This window comes from Pelodiscus sinensis, chromosome 1 (genome assembly GCF_052426305.1).
Source record: "Pelodiscus sinensis isolate ZL-2025 chromosome 1, ASM5242630v1, whole genome shotgun sequence".
Lineage (NCBI taxonomy): Eukaryota > Metazoa > Chordata > Testudines > Trionychidae > Pelodiscus > Pelodiscus sinensis.
This window is the reverse complement of record NC_143052.1, coordinates 30,143,637-30,165,208: the sequence shown is the minus strand read 5'-3', so window position 1 is coordinate 30,165,208 and position 21,572 is coordinate 30,143,637. Positions and strand designations below refer to the sequence as shown.

At 42.1% G+C, this 21,572-nt stretch overlaps 1 protein-coding gene across 2 annotated transcripts in view; it reads right to left on the bottom strand.

The window, feature by feature from the left end:
- Nucleotides 1-680: 680 nt before the first annotated feature.
- ABCD2 (ATP binding cassette subfamily D member 2) overlaps nt 681-21,572 on the bottom strand; it is a 60,960-nt gene continuing 40,068 nt past the window's right edge. The window contains exons 7-10 of one of the 2 annotated variants that reach the window (XM_006120406.4): nt 18,860-19,005; nt 12,332-12,416; nt 7,902-8,027; nt 681-5,779 (exon numbers count right to left, since the gene is read on the bottom strand). In XM_006120406.4, the coding sequence (XP_006120468.1) occupies nt 5,569-5,779; nt 7,902-8,027; nt 12,332-12,416; nt 18,860-19,005 (568 nt within the window). In that variant the 3' untranslated portion in view covers nt 681-5,568. Of the gene's footprint in view, nt 5,780-7,901; nt 8,028-12,331; nt 12,417-18,859; nt 19,006-21,572 lie in introns of those variants that run through there. The other variant, XR_012903508.2, reaches the window with a different exon arrangement.

Genomic DNA, 21,572 nt, shown 5'->3' with positions numbered 1-21,572 from the left:
CCCACGGCCGACCTTGGCCAGTTGATTCAGAATCGCAGGGCTTGGGCTAAGGGGATGTTTAATTGTCGTGTAGATGTTCTGGCTCAGTTTGCAGCCTGAGCTCTGAGACCCTCCCACCCCACAGGGTTCTAGGGCTCAAGCCCCAGTCCATATGTCTACACCACAATTAAACAGCCCTTAACCCCATCCACATGAGCCTGAGTCATCTGGCCCGACCCAGTGTGGGTTTTTCATTACAATGTAGACATATGTTAAGTATCCTGTCTTTCGGGGGACTATTTATCCTTTTGGGGCATGGGCTCAGGATGTCTGCAGCACAACTGCTAGGCTACATCTACACTGGCAGCTTTTTCTGCAAGAACTCTTTTGCGGAAGATTTCTTGTGCAAAACCTCTTCCATAAGAGAGTGTCTACACTGCCAAACCCACAGCCTCAAAGTCAGTTAGGCACCTAAATCCATTTCAAATCAAGGAGCCTAGGTACCTTTGTGCATCTCAGCCACTTGTGCCTCTCTGCAGGAAGTACATGTTTTCACTTAAACTGAAAAAGCTCATGAAGTCTTTCCTGCCTTCAGGAATGAAATGCCATACTTAGCAGGGTGCTCTCTGGGGTTATAGTTACAGTAGCACAACTCTGCCGCTACAGCTGTGCTGCTGTTAGGTCTTCCTTTTTTACCTCTCTTTGCTGGCAGGAGAGAGCTTTTCTGCCAGTATAATTAAACCATCCCCAACAAGCAATGATAGCTTTGTCTGTGGAAGAGCATTTCCCTCCAGGAAAGCACTGTCCACACCAGCGCTTCTTGTCAATAAAACTTTTGTCAGTTGGGTGTATGTGGTTTTTTTTCACACCCCTGACTGACAAAAGTTTTACCAACAAAAGTGTAGTGTAGACATTGCCTTAGTATAATGCAGGGAAAGACGTGACGTGCTCCTTGGACTGTTTTTTGAATGGCTCATAACCAACACTGTTCAATTATAAAGCAAATGCCATGTATTTATTTGCTGTTGAAATAAATTACAACCAGAAATGACAATTTATTACATTAAACGGGACTGCTTTTAAAGGGCATTAAACCAAATGTAAACAGAACAAAGACAACTGTGAGCAATTCATTCATTTTAAACTTTATAAAGAGCCAGTTGTAGTAATTTAATGCTATGTTTTATATTAATCTCTGGGCAAGTTTATAAAATAATTTGCACATGCACACAAATAACTTGAGTTTACCAAAAAAAAAAAAAAGTTAGAACTCAAATATGTTTAATGGCTTCAGGGAGGAAGTTACTATTGCAAATTTTCCAGTACAGTTTCATAGTCCTGTGTTCCTCCTGCAGACACAACTCCCTTCCACTTAATGGAGAGTAGAATCCAGTCCTAAAGGGTGAATTGGTATAGAATCAAAACTGATCAGTAAAACAAACATTCATTGCAGTTATAATGTTATTACCCAGAGAGCAGAGACTGTTTTCTAACACATTTTAAAAAAATGCAAATCCCTGGCATTTAACAAATTAGTTTTGCTGGATAAATTGTATTTTAATTTTTTTCTAGATAGAACCTGAGCTTAAATGAATTCTGCTCCAAGCCATTTCTCCCCTAGTAGTGAGAGCCTGTGAAATGCTGAGAACCCCGAGTTTTCATTCATTTGAATAGGATTTGAGGGTGTTCACAACCCACCTAGAAGTGCTCTGCACCTTCCAGATCTGGACTTGGTTGCATAATGATTTTTACACATGAAATTCCTTGACACAGTGAGCTCAGCTGTGGCAATCTCTGCAGGGATGTTCTAGGGGAAAGTAGGTGCTAGGGCCCAGTCTCTCGAAGATATGTAGGCTCTCATCTTCCAGAGAAATCAATGGACGTAAGGAGCCTAAATGCCTTTGAGGATCTGGAGTGAGAAGGGTCTTCCCCCTTCCCCCCCACACACACGTTGGTGCGGAGACCAGACACAATTAGAGCATCAGTACTCGTGGCGTGAAAGGACTCTGAAAGACCAGTGCACACAGAAGCAGAGAAAAGGGGAAGGGAGAGAGGCCTCATTTCTTCCTCTTGAGCTGGCTGGCTGACCTCACTGGGAATAGATAGTGCCACAGCCTGCCTTGCATCTGTGCCTGACTCAGTTACAGTGTCTTCCAGAGCACCTGTGGAGGCAGCATGCCTCCAAATCTTCAGGTTGTCTGAAGAGTCATGACTGAGCTCTACATTGGCTCAGTTGTGCTCCCTGTAAGTCCATGGCAAAATACTCATGGGAAACACTAGGATCAGGGTTTGGCTCTTTATGCTATATAATTAGAATCTGGAACAGTTCAGAAAGGTTACTGGGAAAATCTCCAGGGTGGCTTGTTTTTAAACCACAAAAATCAAATTTGAAAATGACTCACAGATGGAGTTACGCTGTGGGAAACATTATCCAGGTTAAATGTAACATTGTAGCTTCTTGAAAAGGGCCAGGATAGTGCAGGGTGTTGTGCATATCAAACCTCTCACCACCTTTTCATCCCAACTGGAATTAAAAAATTGGGCTGCAGGTTTTACTAGTGGCCAGGACAGCTACCGTAATGGGGATCTCCAGTGCTGCATTTAGCAATAGCTTTCAAATCTCATGAAGAATGTTTCAGTGGGAGTTTATGAACCATTGGGCCCAATTCTAGAGCTGCACTGGCTGCTCACCAGCTTTTTTCCCACCTCAGCCAGGGGCCAGTGGAGTGGGGACAATCTACCCCCCAAAGCCAGTAAGAACAGCCTTAAGGGAAAGTGGCTTCCTGACAATTATGGAATCACTAGAAAACAGCAACACTCCTTTCTCAACCATCCCCCTTATATCCACACCGTAAAAGTGGTGGCATGGTATCAATTCTGTTATTGGTGGAGGTCCCCTACACTGCGGGAATCCTGGGGCAATGCTAACAGGCTGATACAAAGCTACCAGGATCCGGAATTGACCCTCTCCTTTTGACTTGTCATCCCCCGTACAGGACACCGCAGCATATGTGACTGTGGTATAATGCCAGGCAGTTCTCTCAGGTTCTTACTCTATGAATTTTATGTAAAAATGTACACACTTTTCTTTGAGGTCTAAAAGGAGGAAAATAAGCCTGTTGGGGAAAGAATTACAGAGAAGCATGCAAATTAAAAGGCCTGTACTTCACCAGCCAAATCAGTGTCATCCAGACTTTGCTTTACACCACAGCATCTAGTTATATTAGGTACTTAATGTCCCAATTCTCTTCCAGGTTCTCTGGGGCATTCTGTTCTGTTACACTGAGACAGCTCAGTGGATTGTTTGAGGAAACACCGAATGAGACCAGCAAATAACTGCTGCAAAAGTAGAAACACAGAGATAAATGGACTCAGCAGCACAGACTAAGAACCAGAGTCCACTTCAGGGTTTAGTGTATCCGTTGGTAGAGAAAGTCTAGCGGTCAGGGTGCTAGTCTGTCACTTGTGTTCAATTCTCTGCTTGCCTTATCCTTCCTTTGGGCCCTTGAACACGTCATATTCTCTTTTTGTAATATGTACTTCTTCCCTGCCCAGTATGTTGTGAGGTTAAGGGTATTACAGAATGTGAGTAACTCAGATGCTGCAATCTCTAGGTACAGCTAGGTAGCTACACTGCCACCCAGCTATGAAAAGTGGGTAGGCTTCCCACAAAAGGGGGACAGTTGGGATGGCTCTAGAGCCCTCTGTGGATGACTAGCAGGAAGTGCAGTGGCCTCCTCCTGACAGAAACCCCGACTAAAAGCAGAGGGAAGGATCTTGTCTATGGCAACCAGGTGGTGTTTTTTGCTGCCCTTTCTAGCACCAGTTTATTGATCCTCTTTCCCTGTGACTCATGTCAATGCAACTCCAGTCTGACATACCGCACGAAGCTCTAGCAGTGAGCACAGCTAAGAAAATGGCCTAAAACCTCTCCCTGAGCCTTAACACTTTGTTGGTATTTGCAACTGAGCTGTGTCAGCCTGCAAAAGCAACAGTCACATAGCAATTCTCTAACTTAACCTCTCTCTTATTTTAAGTGAAACAGACCCACCACGCTTCAGACCTGGTTTCTCTCTGATTAGCCTCTCTCATTTCTGAAGACTAACCACCTTCAAAAGTTCCTGTTCTACCTTCCAGGACTGTCCCCTGTGAGCAGCCTGTTACACCAGAGGGGGAAGGGACAGTTGCATATTTCTGGACTGCAGTTTCTTCATCTTACATTTGTGCTGCTGCCAAGTAAAATAATAGGAAACTTGTATCAGGAAGGTCAGAGGCACAGAGCCAGTGTGTTCTTGAGGAACTGGAGTGCATCAGATCTATTCCAGTCTCTCAGCCTGACTCACTACATGTTTGGCCTTCGGCATAAGTGCTCAGAAGGTCAGTCTTTTCAGAAGCATGCTGCACCTGAGGCACTGTGAGGCTGACTGTCAAAGATTCAGAGCAGCCACAGCTCCCACTGAGGTAAAAAACAGAGGTGTACACACAACTACAGATTTCTGAAAACATGGCTGTGAACTTGTGTGGTCTGCCATTCGTAAGTGAGGGCAGCCATGTTTATGTATTTCCTAAGGGTCTGTGTACATTAACTGATGGTTATAGAGTTCTTTAATATTTTAAAGAGCTCTCTAATTTCTGGGCATTTTTATTATCAGGGTGGTAGATCATGAAAACTAAAGGATGTATTCATAAGAATATTTGGGTCTTAGAAAGGCCTGTTCATCAGCCAATCACAAAGTGCCTGCGAAAGTTTACAGATAGGGAAACTGAGGCGGGGATAGTGACTTGCTCGAGGTCACAGCAGGTAGGTGGCAGAGCCAGGAACCAAACCCACAACACACAACTCAGGATTCAGTGCCTTAGCTGCCAAAGCAAACATAATCCCTTGAAGGTTACTAGGAATTAAAGTAAATGTCTTAAGGGGAAAAAAGCGTCTTAAATAATGCATTGTGGCACACTTGTACTTTGTGTATTATTTATCTTGTTAAATCTCTGTTAATTGACAGAAAGGACAGTTGAATGGCTGTTATGACAGTTGTCTTTTGGGTTGCCAGTCATGTTATTTCCTACAGATATGCAGCTAATAACATGCACATGTCTCAGCTGAGGAAGAGATCTGTTTTACATGGACAGAAATGTTTCCTTGTACCCAAATTAGATTTTTACATGAATTTACATACTCACCCACAGCCTGCCTTGTGTTGCTCCATGCCTGAGTTACATGCCATATTTACTTTGGTTAGCAGGCATATCATATGCACATGACAGGCAGAATGTGCTTTCATGCCAGATTGCCAACTCGAAGCAAGAATTCACAAAGTAAATCTAACTGTGCTGGTAACTTTGTGCAGTGAATTGGGCTTTCACTAGGAATTACTGTAAGCTGTTATGACTAATCTTGGACACAGTGCATTTGCTGATCTACTTTTCAGGGTTCAAGTTTTCTTCCCTAATACTAAAATCTTATAAAGCACTATTTTCTGCTATGTTTCTCAGTGTTCTTAGCCTACCACAATGCATGCAAACAAGTATCTTTAAATTCATAAAGCTTTTAACTAAAAATAATTAAAATATCAAACATAAATTAGATATTTAGTCCTCTTTAGCCATTGTTTTAAGCACTGAATCTTCTCCCAAGATTTTGCAAAGTTCATTCAGTCTCTGCTGCATTTCAGGAATTCCTGCAAGCTGGGATTCGAGTCTTTGTTTTTCCTCACTGAGTGATAAGCGGATAGCAGTGTCCAATTGTTCAAAACGCCAGCCCCCTTCTCCATTGAATTGCAACAAGTGAGTGTGGTACTTCCTGCAGAAGAATTTAAAATATTAGTAATGAAGTTTGGGACATCTTTGAAAGTAAGATTTGAGATTCCTGGGTGCTAAGTGCTTTAAGGGTGACTTTGAACAAAGCATTTCTGTATAAAATGTTTTCACAGTGCAATACAACTACGGTTGGGAATGTGCTGTTTTTCAAGTCACTGGGTAAAGCTTTTAAAAGCGAATATACGTGACTTAGAAGCCCAAGTCCCAATTTCAAAGAGAGATTTCTTGGTAACCTAAGTCTCATTCAAAATGCAGGACAATGTAGCACTTTAAAGACTAACAAGATGGTTTATTAGATGATGAGCTTTTGTGGGCCAGACCCACTTCCTCAGATCAAGTGGGTCTGGCCCACAAAAGCTCATCATCTAATAAACCATCTTGTAAGTCTGTAAAGTGCTACTGTCCTGCATTTTGCTTCAGCTACCCCAGACTAACACGGCTACATCTCTATCACTAAGTCTCATTGAGATTCAACAGTTGCTGGCTAGCAGTCTATGTAGACACACCAGTGTAAACAAAGACAAACAGCAATTTGTAGCAAACGAACCCCACACCAGTCTTCTCCATAAGCCCTTCTGTGGCCATTTAGGAGAGATTCAGGTGCCACTCAGATGAGTAGCAGAGCGCCCACCACTAGGTTTTTTGTTTCTATTGGTGGTGCACATTTGCACATAATTTATTCTGCACATGAATGGGAAAAAATCCACACATGGATGGAAATAATTAAAAGGAACATTTCCCTCCCCCCACCCTCTCAGAATTCCCTGCTGAGGTGGTGCTGGCTGGAGGACTCAGCTGGGTTATCAGTGGTACCATCCAATGTTTTCTCACTCTCTTGTAGGCTAGACAACCCTTCCCCTTTAACTAGATACTTGCTTTTTTTCGAGTGGTTTTAAAATATTTTTGATAAGTAGTATTTTTTATGTTTAAATGTAATCTAATCTCTTAAAATAAGTAGAATATTAAGAGGTGAGCTTGCAGGTGGCAAACATCTCTGTTTCCAAATTTCCTGTCACTTGAATTTTTTCATAGCTTAGGCCCTGATCCTACATGTGCTTTCCTTTCTACTCTGTGACTCATCTATCAGTGACAAATAGCAAGATGGTGGAAGTATTCATTTTCTCAGGGAAGCTATGGGACTAGGAGAGTGATACAGCACATTTCAACTGTGAGGTCAAGTTGGTACAAGGCCTTTTGTCACCGGATAAAAAAGAAAGCAGTACAGAAAACTTAGATTTTAGAACTTAGTAACAACAAATTTGTGCTTTTTTGCTTTCTTTGCACTGAACATTTATAGATATCAGGGCTTAACAAATGTCAGTGAAACCTACTCGCCAGCTCCACACTGCGCATGCGCAAGACCCGCATTGAACATGCATGCACCGCCAGTGAACAGGACAACTGGCTGAAATCTACTCACCACGGGTGAGTAGAGTCAGTGATTTGTTGAGCCCTGGATATCAACTACTCAATGGGATCCATAAACATATTTTCTATGATGGAATCTCTCATAGTTGCTATGGCCTAATATAGAAAAATCTTTCACTCTCCAAATATTTTGCTTTGTATAAGCAATCTGATTTCTAAATATGAAATATAGCTTTTCTGCTTGGGGATGCACTGAGAGGTAAAGGACACTGCAGAATTAACAATGCCTAACTGATGTAAAAAATAATGGGTCTGTTCTTCTTTGTGAAAGACAAAGGAGGAGATTATCCTGGTGACATTTTGGTCATCATCTTAAGCAATGGACAGCCTGAGTGAGAAGTAACCATTGTATTTGTCTTTTTCCTTTGTGTTTACAGAATAATATGGTGATATTTCCAGTGACATGATGTATTAATTAACTGGCTCTTTAGCTACCTGCATGTTGCTATATTTGAATGTTTCACTTTTAATATTTTAAAAAAAGAAATAAATAGATGTACAAAAAGGGAGAAGTCAATACTAAATGCATTTACATGTCTATTATTATAGTCGACTTGTCTTAAAAGGAGTGTAGATATTGATTTAAAAATGTATTGACGCACAGAAGGAAAACGAGTCTGTCATCTGCTAGAAAACTAGACATCACCTCCACGATGTAAGTACTTGGACATACTCACCAAAGAGAAGGTCTGTGTGTGATAGAAAGCAAGGATATCCCAGAACCTTTTGCAGCTTGGAATATTTTCCCTTCAACATCAATGCTTACAGCACTCGTACATTCATCCAACAATGCATATTTTGGTCTTTCAAAACAAAAGACGATGTGTTACTCATTTAGTTTTTACCCAACATTCCTGTACACTATGTGCACGATGCTTAGTTTAAAGCTGGTCTTCACAGACCACTGAGACTCCTCTAGTGCTATAAACTGGTATGCAGCAGCACTATGGCCCCAGTCCTCAAGTCCGCGAAACCACTTTGAGAAAAATGCTAACTGGCTGAGCTGGTTTGTTTATTTACTGGCACTGTGGCCATGGAGCCTTGCCGCTCCCATTGGCTCCAGTTCACTGTTTGTAGCCAAGGGAGCTGTGGGAAGCAACAGCCTGACTCATGCAGCTCCCTTTGGCTGCAAACTGTGAACCAGAGCCAATGGGAGCCACAGAGCTCTGTGGGATGCGCTTACTTAGGCAGCTCCCAGCCAGCAGCTCTGCAGACCTCTTGCCTGGGTTCTGGGTGGACTGCTCCACATAGCTCTGCTTCAGCACAGGGAGGGAGGGAAGAGGTTTCATTCGCTACCCCTGCCTTCAGCAAAATTTCTCAGCTCCTGTTGGCTGGAAACTGGCCAATCAGAGGTTGGAGATTTTGCTAGGGGGCTGGGACACTGCATGAAGCTTTCTCCTCCCTGCCCAGCTTGCAGAGCAATTAGCAGCCTGCTTTTTAAAGTGGCTGCCCCTGCTCTGTATCAAGGGTGCCGCTGAGGAGGCCATGGGCCAGATTTGACCCACTAGCTGCCTCTTGCCCACCCCTGCCCTAGTGGATTATAAAAGTGTTTCTCAAAGTGGTCTGCGAAACCACTTTGAGAAACATGCTAACCAACCGTGCCAGTTTGTTTACTTATTGGCACCACGGCCACAGAGCTCTCCCCAACTACGTGCCCCAGGCCACCACCCAAACCTTCTGTATCCCCTCTTCCTACCTCCTCCAGGTCAAAACTCCCTCCCAGACCTGCACCCCCTCCTATACCCCTTCCCCAGGCCAGAATCCTTTCCTGCACTTATACCCCTCCCTGACCCTGCACCTCATTCCCCTGCCCTACATCACCACCCAAACCCTCTGCAACCCCTTCTTCCAGGTCACAACTCCCTGCCAGACCCTGCACCTCTTCCTACCACCCTCCCCAGGCCAGAATGCTCTTCTTTAACCCATAACCCCTCCTCAACCCTACCCCAGATTATAAATCCCCTCCTTCATGCAAACTCCCTCTCAGACCCCACACTCCCTCCTGCAACCTTGTCCCAAGCTCCCTTCTATACCCCACCTGCTGTCCCAGACCCCTCTCTGCAGAAATGCGGCCCTTCACCACTTACCAAAATCTTGGAGTGGCCCCCCATTAAAAATTATTGCCCACCCATGCACTAGTACATGGGGGTAAAAGGTTTACTCAGTATGCAGCAGATTAGTGGGATAGCTCAGTGGTTTGAGCATTGGCCTGCTAAACCCAGGGTTGTGAGTTCAATCCTTGCAGAGACCATTTGGGGCAAAAATTTGTCAGGGATGGTACTTGGTCCTGCTGTGAAGGCAGGGGACTCAACTCAATGACCATTCAAGGACCCTTCCAGTTCTAAGAGATAGGCAATCTCCATTAATTTAATTTATTATTATTTGAAGCTCCAAAGTACTAATAAAAAAACATTTAAAAAGCTTATCCTGTGAGTCCAGCTTGGTGGATCAGTGATAATGCACAACACTGCCATTCAAGAGATCCCAGATCACACTCTCTAACTCCCCAGGCCACAACAGAAGAATACAGCACCTGAGGGAAGGGAATGCATTGTGCTGCTTAAAGACAGCCACTCCGGCTGACAAAGGAGTACAGTGTGCAGCTACTGAAAGTTGGCTGATGTTAAATTACAGTGGTGAGGCTTCTTTAATACCCTAGAACTATTACACTACTGCCTCTGGACTGGAACGGATCAGTTATTATAGAACAATATGATTAGATGTAGAGATGAACATGATTTGTTGGGGGAAGAGTCAATGTGGCTTTTGTAAAGGGAAATCATGCCTCACCAATCTATTAGAATTCTTTGATGAGATCAACAAACATGTGACGAGGATGATCCAGCTAATACAGGATCAAAGGCTCTTAAGCAAAGTAAACAGAGGGAAGATTCTCTGATGGATCTGTAACTGGGCTTAAAAGATAGGAAACAAAGGGTAGGAATAAACTGTCAATTTTCACGATGGAAAAAGGTAAATAGTGAGGTAACCTCAAAGATTTATACTGGGACCTGTGCTGTTCAACATAGATATAAATTATCTGAAAAAGAAGATAAACAGTGAGCTGGCAAAATTTGCAGATAACAACTATCTTGAGTAATTTTGTACGTCCAAACCAGCCTGTGAAGAGTTCTCACAAAGCTGGATGACTGGGTGACAAAACAGCAGTTAGAATTCAATGTTGATATATGCAAAGTAATGCACACTTGGAAAAATAATATAAACTAAACATAAAAAAGGATGCAGTCTAAATAAACTGTTGCCACTCAGAGATTTTGGCATCATCATGGATAGTGTTCTGAAAACATCTTCTTAATGTGCAATGGCACTCAAAAAATGAATAGACTTTTAAGAACCATTAGTAAAGGCACTGACAAGACAACAGTAAATATCACAATGCCACCGTATAAATGCAGGGTAAACCCATACCTTCAATACTGCATGCAGTTTTGGTCAAACCATCTTAAAAAAGATACTATAATTGGGAAAGATTCAGAGAAGAGCAACCAAAATAACTAGGGGTATTGAACAACTTCCATATGAGGAGAGATTTAAAAACGGGTATTGTTCAGATTAGAAAAGAGAGGACAAAGGGGGGATATGATAGTGGTCTATAAAATCATGAATGGCACGGGGAAAGTGAACAGGAAAGCATTAGTTATCCATTCACAAAAGAGAAAGGGGGGGAGTCACCTGATTAAATTAGCAGGCAGCACTTTAAAACAAACAAAAGGAAAGTCTTTTCCATACAATACACAATCAGCCTGTGGAACCATGGATTGTTTTGAAGGTCAAAAGTATAATTGAGTTAAAAAAAGAATTAGATAAATTCATGGAGGATTGGTCCATCTTGGCTAATAGCAACCCCATGTCCTGGGTGTCCCAGAAATTTCAGCTGCCAAAGGGTGGGATTGGATGAGAAGGAATGAATCATTTGGAACTGTGTGTTGTGTTCATTCCCTTTGAAGTATCTAATACTGGCCATCATCAGAGAGGGGACTGGACTAGATGGACCACTTATCCAATCTAGTATAGCACTGTTATGTTCTTATTAGATAAATAACTAGCAGGGAATCTAGATTTGACTCCTAGGTTGGGACTGTTACTTGATAAATGTGTGTACAGCACCTAGCACAATGGGGCCCAGACCTTCTAGGCACAACTACATTATAAGTGTTCAATGGCTTTTGCTTCCTGATCTTGCTTGGTGTGTGGCTGTAGAGCTTCTGGGTGCAGGGCTGACTTTATATTACCCAGTAGTGTTATAACAAGAACTAACTAAAGAGCAACTCAAAATGCTTCTATCCCTTCAGATGCAGCATGTGTTGTCTTTTGCCATTTGCAGCCTGAGGTGGTTCAAGAGAAAAGGACCAAAGGATAGGTCTTAAACTCACATCCCCCATATGACAATATTTCCCATGATATTTCTAGTTTGGATGTAATCGTGCAGTCAATTAGCATTAACGGATAACCAATTATCTGATAAGCATAAGCTTATCGACAACATACATTTTCTCCCCCTCTCTTCCATCAGTAAATTTTTTTTAGAGGGCTGGCCAGCAGCCTGGCTCAGTCCCAGCTGGCAGTGGGTTCCAAGAGTTACCCCCACTGCAGCTCTGCTTTCAAAGTATTTTAGCAGCCGGGTGTGCAGGCAGCCCAGCTTAGTCCTGGCTTGTGCCAGGTACTATGTATTCAAAGCTGTAGCAGGGGCAGCTCCTGGACCCAGCGCAAGCCGGGACTGAGTGCTTGCAATGCTATCCCTTATTGATTAATCGTGGAGTCAACAAAATTTTTGTTGACTACACCATTAATGAATTACAAGCTTCTTAACATCCCTAATTTCTAGGACTGCCCTTATATGGTGATTTAAGGAAAGTAATATCTGGAAAATGCAATGATTTGTCACTAAAAGCAAAGTAGAAACTAGACGTACCACCCAAATTAAAATGCTGATCTTACACACATACTTCCTATAAACAACAAAGTCTCTTTTTCCTATGCAACTGCCTACCAGTTGGGAGTATACCATGGGGTATAAATCATTGCTCAAAATATTATTGCAAGCCTCCAAAGAATGGCTGCCTGAAGAGCAAGTGAATACACTTACTTATGATAAAACATGCGAGCCATGCCCATCCTCTGCTTTTCACCTCCTGACAAGACATCTTTCCAGTCCATCACAGCATCCCAGCCTTCAAAAAGATACAAATAAGACAGAAAAACACAAGATTAAAAACAGGTAACTATACAAAATTAAGTCCCTTTTGATTTAAAGCAGAAAGAAAATTCACAGTGGTGAGAGAAAGAAGGTAGATCAAGTCACTAGGTAAAGTTTTCGAAAGTGCCTAAAATACTTCTCAGCCTAAATCCCATAGAGTCTCAACTGAAGTATCAGATGGGTAGCCATGTTAGTCTGAATCTGCAAGAACAAAGAGAAGTCCTGTGGCACCTTACAGACTAACAGATTTTTTGGAGCATAAGCTTTCATGGGCAAAGACTCACTTAGATGCATGTTTCAACTGAAGTAGGCGCCTAAATCCCACATAATTTTTGAAAATGGATTTGGCTACTAAGTCTCTTATGCACCTTTGAAATATTTACACATCACCTCTTTAACAAATATATTATTTTAGTTCTGTAAATGTTCTGGTTTTTTCCCTGGCTTATCTATCCCATCAGAGAGTTTGTAACATTTTCTTAAAAGTTAAACAGACTTTTTTAAAAAAAAATCAACCTACAGGATAAAGAGAAAAGGAAATTTAAGAAAATAAATGAGAATGGAGTCAAAATATGAAGCCATCAGAGTGACCCCCTTGTAACAACAATTGATGTCCACTCAGATTTTTGGTGACCCAGTTAGAAATGTTATCACATGCACATATCTCCACAATTGTGAATGCAGACTGTATGCACAAATGGGCGGCTAATACATACTGAGTAACTATGCAGCATTTGCATGCATACCTGCATGTATTTTGCATGAAACCTCTCCATCCCTTTAATTAAAACCTGACTCACAACTTATAAAAAATGTGACACTTTCTATAGTTAGATTTTCTCTTAAATCTTTCATTTAAGATCTTTTTCTCATAAAAAAAATATGTAAAACTAAAACAACAAACTATATCAATGCATTTTATTTGTTTTTTTTATTATTGTGGAGTTTGTCAGCATTATGGCATACTCCTGACATTATAAATAAGATTTTAATAAAATTAAGCTAGAGAGAACCATGCAAAATGAGAAATTATTTTTAAAAGGGAGAAAGTGAATCTAGAGGATTTTCTCCCAATCAATCATTTACAGAGGAGAGAGACAGACAGTCTGACAAGTGGGAGAGGAGGTGGAAGAGGAGGAAGATAACATGACCTATGAAGCCAGGCTTCATGAACTGGGCTTGTTTAGTATGGAAAAAAGAAGATTAAGGGGGGACATGATAGCGGTTTTCAAATATCTAAAAGGGTGACACAAGGAGGAAGGAGAAAATTTGTTCCTCTTGGTTTCTGAGGACAGGACAAGGAGTAATGGGCTTAAAGTGCAGCAGGGGAGGTTTAGATTGGACATTAGGAAAAAATTCCTAACTGTCAGGGTGGTCAAATATTGGAATAAATTGCCAAGGGAGGTGGTGGAATCTCCCTCTCTGGAGATATTTAAGAACAGGTTAGATAGACATCTGTCAGGGATGGTGTAGACGGAGCTTGGTCCTGCCTTGAGTGCGGGGGGCTGGACTCGATGACCTCTTGAGGTCCCTTCCAGTCCTATGATTCTATGATTCTATATTTCCAGATCAACTCAAAGCACTGTAACTAGAGGAATAAAGAGACCAACAAAGACCTTTTGCTGCTTCTGCTGCCTGTGTCCAAAACAAACAGTCACCTGATAAGACCATTAACAAGGTTGAACAAGCAAGTTAGGCTGTGTCATTTATGGCTTTGGGCTATGGATGGGGAAGTACAAGCAAGATTCTGCAAGGATGCTGTAGGCTTTTGGGTATAGAATTGCTGGAATTGTGCCGGGGCCCACCAGGGCTGTGCCTTTATAAGAAGACTTTTATATACAGACTTTTTAAGAAGCCCTAGTAAGTCTTCTGATGGAGAATAAAAATGGGAATCAGTAATTCTTGCACGTGAATTTGTAGAATTTTCTGTCTATCAGATTGTAAAATATATAGTAACACAGTGACATTATTCATATATGTACATGTGTGTAAATGACAGATATACAACTTTTTCAATCCCAAGATCTACTGTTCCTTAGAAATATATCTGACTCAAATCTGGAGGAGCTAACTGGCTGTCAATATTTTGGATGTAAATTGCTTCCTATCGGCTGATTTCCTATTAAGGAAGTTGCTTTATTGTCTCGCGTTACCATTGAGGTGAATGCTGCCATTGGTGATAACTGCAGGAAGGGCTCTTTGTGACTGGATGTGCCAGGTGCCATGTCCCAGCACAGCACAGAGATGGAGTGCTCTGCTGCAGACTCACCCTAGCAGACAGAAACCATGGGTCTAGTGAGTTCCAACCAAGGGAGGGGACAGACACTTTGGTGTCTCTTTAAGACAAAAGGAACCGGGGAAAGGACAGAGTAGTAGCCATGTGAACAACTGCATTGAAGAAGTAGCTTAAACTGTTGTTTATATTCTCTCTTTTTATGTTAAGAAGAAAGGAAACGCCGGGAATGTAGTGGGATAGATGCTCTCAATCTGAAGGGGTCTGTGTGTGTGCATATACAGAGTGGGAGCTGTGCCCACCGACAGTCTAACCCAGATACGATGTAAGAGTTATGGAAGGAGGTTTTTAGAAAATGGGGGGGAACATGACCCGTTTAGTAAACTCCTCCTCTGGTCCTGAAGTGGGCCTCCATTTATCAGGGCAAAATGCCCAGGTTTGTGGGATTTGAAATGAAATTAGAGACATTTCACCATTAAAAAGTTGGCTTAAGTCACATGACAGAATATATGTAACAAAGCTATCAAGCAAAAAATCCCAACCAAGCCAAACCCTCAGAATGGCACACATTTAACAGCCAGGGCAACATAAGTAGAAGGTCATGTCTAAATTACTGTAAATATGATTGCAACACCAATTCACTTCCTTGCATGGGATCCTGGATCATCATCTCATGCTTTCAAAAACATAAAGACGATATTTGTTCTGGGAATATTTGGGAATGTAATAAAGTAATCCCATGAGTCCTATCTATATAGCTAGGGTGTCCATTTAGCTGCTGCAAAAGGGTCAGTAGATAGTTACATATTCTTTTAAACCCTGAAAAATGGGCAAATTGGAATAGAGAGCTCCTGAGGGTCAGTGGTGGTGCAGCTTCATTGATCTAAAATTATTAGACTGATAATTTCTTGGAGCATAGGCTGTTATCTGTGTGGCCGTATAGTACTGAGGCCAGAGGGAACCAAGTCCTGACAAGGCTCTTGGAGCGACTGCAATGTAAAATGAAAATAAATAAGAAGCCAGGATGCTGCAAAGCCATGAACTAGTTCCATTTGCTTAGTACTTCACCAGTCTCTGAACCACAAAACTGAACATGTACTAAGCAGATTACAACAGATGTCCGAGGCTTTTATAATGTAACAAATTGATCAGTGAGTCTCAGGCTGCAGTGCTATTGACGATTGCTAAATATGTACACATTTTGACTCAGGGTGGGGAATTAAAGCTCTACAGACCCATATTTACTTTTTTTTACACTAGATTACTGGCTGTCTCTTTCAGCATCAGATGTTGAATATGGCTTTATTTATTATTTCTAATATATATTATGTTTATTAATTTATTGTGAAATTATTGAACAGCTTCTGAACACCTTCACAGCATTGTGGTGTGGACTTTATAAATAAACACAATATTAGGTTCCCTCAGCTGAGTAGACGCTGTATCAGTCATTGTCCTTTCTGTGCATCTGGGATCATATCCAGTGGTGGTATAAATTAACTGGCTGTACACTGGTTAGAAAACAAGGGTAAGTGCCAGTCATCTGATACGTGAGGCAAACCTGCAGCCAGACCAGGGCAGTGCACTCAGCTGTCCTGACTCACTTCTCCACTGTACCCTGTAGTGACTTAATGCTCAGTGTGCTGGAGCAACCTATCTCCAAGCAAGACCTATGTCAGATGGCTCCCCGGGGACAGGTGTTTCACTGACCCTGTGACAGGAAGTGAAGATTGTATATGTTCTGTTCACTTATGTTGTATGCAATTTCTACTGTCATGTGCTGCTCTGTTGTAACACTGTGTGTGCCTCAGATTCCCTGGGCACTGCACCCATGCCCACCTGGGGATCGGAGTTTTGGGTGTGACTGTCACTGAGGGGGTGGCTGCCCCAGCCCAGCACATACTCGATAGCTCAGGCTCTCTTCTAACCTGAGTGTAGAGAGTGGGGGAGGGATGCAACCAGAAAACTCCTTTTGCCAGGGAAGGGGACAGAGGAGGAGGCAGAGCTGCATGCAGGCTGGAACCGGTTGCTGGGTGTGTGAGTTAGCCTCAGCTCGCTTAGGATGTAAGGAGGATGCCCAGGGCACTGGCTCTGGGCCCCGCTCTCACCAAGATGGATTGTACTTGGATGGACTGGCTGCTCCTGGTTCCTGTGCTAACAAGTCTGTGCTACACTGTATCCCTGTGAACAAATAAACTTTCTGTTCTATCTGCTGGCTGAGTGTCACATCTGGCTGCAGATGGGGGTGCAGGACCTAGTGACTCCCCACTCCTCTGTGACACCCTGACAGAGCTGCAAGTCAGTCTGTGCAACAGCATTTCCTGGTCAGGAACCCTTCTGCTGCTTTGCAGTATGACTAGGGCCCTACCAAATTCATAGTACACTGTAAACACCTTACTGTTGTGGTTTATTACAACAATTTGTAACCCCACTAACTCTCACCCCACAATTTTTATTAATGGGCCACCATTTGAGTAGTCCCACAGAATAGGCACTATTCTATACATGTGTTTAGATATAGAAGAGCAAGTAATTCATAGGCTACTGGTGCATCTCTCAGGTAGTTGAAAGCATTTTGCTTTGCCATAAACTTTAAGAAAACATTGACAGCCTAGGAACACACACCATGTTTGATATGAAATGTCTTTTTCTTTTTAAAAAGATTTCTAGAACTATTTGGAGAAGAGTCTGTAACATATCCTTCCACTATGAAAAATAGTTCATAATGGAAAGATAGTATAAAAAAAGCAGGGGAAAAACATATCCAACCTTCCTGTTAAACTCTGACTATATAATGCATTTTGTTTTGGGTCTATTTTGACATTACTTCCTCCGCACCCAATCTCCAGGGTCCATTCGGCTGCTGCTCATAACAGTCACAGCTTAGTGCTTTCATTGCTGCAGTTATTGGAAGAGAAGCTGAACTGAAACTATTAATAGTTCTATTTTTAATTCTCAATTTATTTTATTGTCTTCTTTGACTTTTCTGCATCTAACTCCGGCTAACAGGTTTAGTCTTCTGGTAAATGTTTCATGCTGTTATATTAACAGATGTGAGTGCTGAATGTGAATAGGAATGAAAGCACATTTAATTTACTTTGATTTTATTTTCAAATATTTATCTGAACAGGGAAATGTCCCAATAACCAGAAAGGGCAGAACCAGCATGGCTTTTATGTCACTAAGTCATGCAACCAATTAAATTCTTCACGGGGGATGTTACACCTAGATAAGAATAGAATGCAAGATTGTGGAATGAGAAAAATGGGATAGATAGTGTACAGACTATACACAGGGACAAAAGTGATTACTAACTCAGGAACACGTACTATCCATTCTCCATTGTACCACAAAAAATCACTAATATGACATGGCTTTTGGAAAGTAACCAACAGCCAGTTTTTTTCAGAGTACTTGACTCCCATGCCACTGGAATTCAACACTACCCTAGAGTTTCCTACTGCCTGAGCCACTGGGGATGAACTACGCTATGAGAATGTTACAGTTGGTCTCCATGAGAATGAATCACTGCACCTAAAGTATCGTCCTCCTAAAGGAGCACAACCTACAGCTGCACAGCTTGCTGGACAACAACTTTCTCCTGGGTATGCTGCTTTTTAAAATGCTAATAGCTCTGTCACTATTCAATTAGTGAAGCATATGGCAAAGGGAATCAGTTAAGTGACTGATGGGACCACAACTGTGAAAATAATCTACAGGAAAACACAACAGATGTCAAAAAATATTCTGACATCAGTGCTCCAGCCCCTTAGATACAAGAGGAGACATTAATATCTTGACATTTACTGAGCAAAGGTATTTACAGTGTCCTCTATTCTTAGAATGAGGAATACTGAGAACACCATGGTAACCTACGCGGCAAGTAGAAAACATGATGGATCTAAGGGCACTCACTGTAGTTTAGTTATTTCCAAGTAGTAGAGTCTGGGGATGCTTGTAGAAACTACTACTTAAAATGTGCCTGCTTTGGTCAAAGCCTTATAGGAGGAGTGACTGATAGTTGACAATGAATCTGATTCTCCTCTTGCATTTTAGGGAATCAATGGAGCTGCAATGTTGTAAGATAGGAGTGAGAAGGAGAATTGGGCCCAATATTTTCATAATATTTCACTAACATCTATGCCTATGAGATGGTCAATTATTTACTAAAATACAGGATTTACCTCCTTCTCTTTGAACTATGTGATACAGATGAACAACGTGTAGGATGCATTCTAGATCCTGGTCTTGGTATCCTTTTTCATGCATGTCATCCACTGAGTCTGGATAAATGACTTGATCACGTAGTGTTCCAATGGACATGTAGGGCCTGTAAAACAACAAAATGAAACTAGTTAATCTATACTAAGTCACTTTTCTGTCCTGTTATTTAGTGCATCTTGCTGCTGCTTTATGAGGAGGGTATAATGCTTTAAATACTGTTTCTAAAACTGTAATTATCTGTGGATACACAGTGGGTGTATGTTTCTCTAAACTCACTCTGGGGACAATGCACTGTTTACATAAAACTGATTATAGTGCAGCAACATGCATAACATTATCATGAAAACAACATGAGAGTTAAAGCAGAATAAACGTTATCTCATGTCCCAGTCTGAATCCACTTTTTGGAAAACAAAAACCAGATGCTGCATATTGTTTTGCATATATTTTAATTTTAGATTTTAAAATTTTAATTCAACATACATACACCAAAACAAAACTGCCAAAAACTTAATGCAGGTGAGAGTCTGTGCTGCACCTCTTACAAGTGAAACAGAGAATTAACAGGCCAGAGGGAAAGGAGCGGGGGTCATGCTTTCACCCTCGCAGTCCTGAGCTGCTTTGGGGGAGGAGGGGCAGTAGCCCCAGGTAAGCGTAACAGATTCTTCCTAAAAGTCCACAAGGCCCTGCCTCTGTCCCTTTTCCTCCCCCTAAGATCCTGTCCCTGGCCAAGCCCCCAGGTCACCCTCCCAGGGTAGGTGAAGGGCCTGTGGCTCCCCACAGCAGCTACTGCAGCTCTTACTCCACCCAGCTTGGCTTGGGGGCAGGCCTCAGGAGACAAAGAGCTGCAGCCAGGCCATGGCAAGAACCATCTGGGCAGCTGTGGAGAGCCACAGATCCTCCATCTTCCCTGCACAGGTGACATGGGGGCTGGGGACACAAACCAGGGCTGCCTTTGGGTATCCCCACCCTAGGCAGGTGTAGTGTCAGCTCTTCATAGCTGGCCAAGCTCCCCAACGTTCCTCTTACCTGTCCAGGCTCCAGCTTCTGGCCTAGCTGGAGGGGAGAGGGCAGGACAGATGGTGAAAAGTGAATGGACCAGGCCCATCCATATTCAAAAGTGGGAGGGCCATAGTCATCATTCCCTGTAAGCTGCACGCTTGTGCAGCCACTCAGGAGAGTTTCAAATGCTGCCCAGCTGATTAGCAAAGTGCCCACAGCTAGGTTTTGTGTTTCTACCGGTGGTGCCTATTCATACATGCCTCAGTGCACAAAAAATTATTCCACACATGGATGGAAAAGATTAGAGGAAACATTGGCCATGACTCCTTCCGCCCCCTAACCTTAGGTATAACTCAGACAGCTTTAGATGCCTGCGCATACCTGACTCTTTGGAGTAGCTATGGGGCAGGCAGGACCACCTGCTGCTCAGAATTTCTGCAATCTACAGTTGCCAAGTGCCAACCATCCCAGACTGGCCAGGAGTCTACCGGAATTGGCATCGATCTCCTGGTGGCTACTTGAAAGCAACCCAGGAGATTTTAATAGGATACTCTAAGAAAATAAATGAATATAACGAACACACAATTCCTATGAAGTTCATTTATTGTTCAAACATAACAGCTGTCATCTGATTGTGTTTTTCTTTTTCCTTGCCAGCATACTGACTTAACATAAACTGGTAGTACTACTATGACCAACGTGTATGTACGCTCAAGAACATTACCTATTTTTTCTCTGCATTTCCCCGCCAAGCACTAGAAAAATTACATTAGCTATTTAGCTAACAATTCCAAACAAAAACCTAAAACATGAATGACGGTGGTGAGGGGCATTTGAACAGTGGCACAGTGAAGAAGGAAAAAGTATTTTTGCTATTTTAAAGATGAATGGTGCAAAGAAATGGGCATTCAAAAACTGGCTTTGTAAAATCAACATGGTTACAGCAGAAGGCATTATGTGCTCTGAGGTAAAAATATAAATACTTAATTACAATGAAATGTTATAAGGTTTAAAGCTGTTCATTGTTGCTCTATAGTTGCTTGATGTTTGCGAATGGCCTGAACAGTACAATGAATGGCATTACATTATGTTGAGGGGAATTTTTTTTCCCAGAATAGCTTCAGTCAGTGCTGGCAACTTTACTATGGTTCCACTGTTGATTCATCCCTTCAATTTCTCACACATGCCTTAAGCCTTTCCTCAGAGGACAGTCTTACAGATGTCTCTGCAGTGCCTATGTTGGGAGAATCCTCTTTCTGGATCACTGGCTTTCAGGGCCCTTTTATGCTGCTCCTTCATTTTTATCTGGTGTAAAGGAACTGGAGCAAGGGTGAAGATCTCACCCTGCATCATGGGTGTAGCTATGGCCCACCCAACTAGCACCCAGGCTCACCAAAAGCTGTGGGAATGCTAAATTTAAGAAAATGTATTGACAGTTTGTTTTAAAAAGTGTATTTATTTTAACCATGCACCCTTTAAGGCAGCAGACCAGATACTAGAGAAATACCATATTTTTAAAATGAAAAACTTGAAAAACTTTAGCCAATCAAAGACAAAGTTACTGCGATGCAATATTTAGGTGGGCTCTTCCCTCTTCTACAACAAATTACATGCAAGTAGCGTTTCTCTGACAGGTTGCGAGGTACGTGGTACAAATCTGTTAGACGTCTC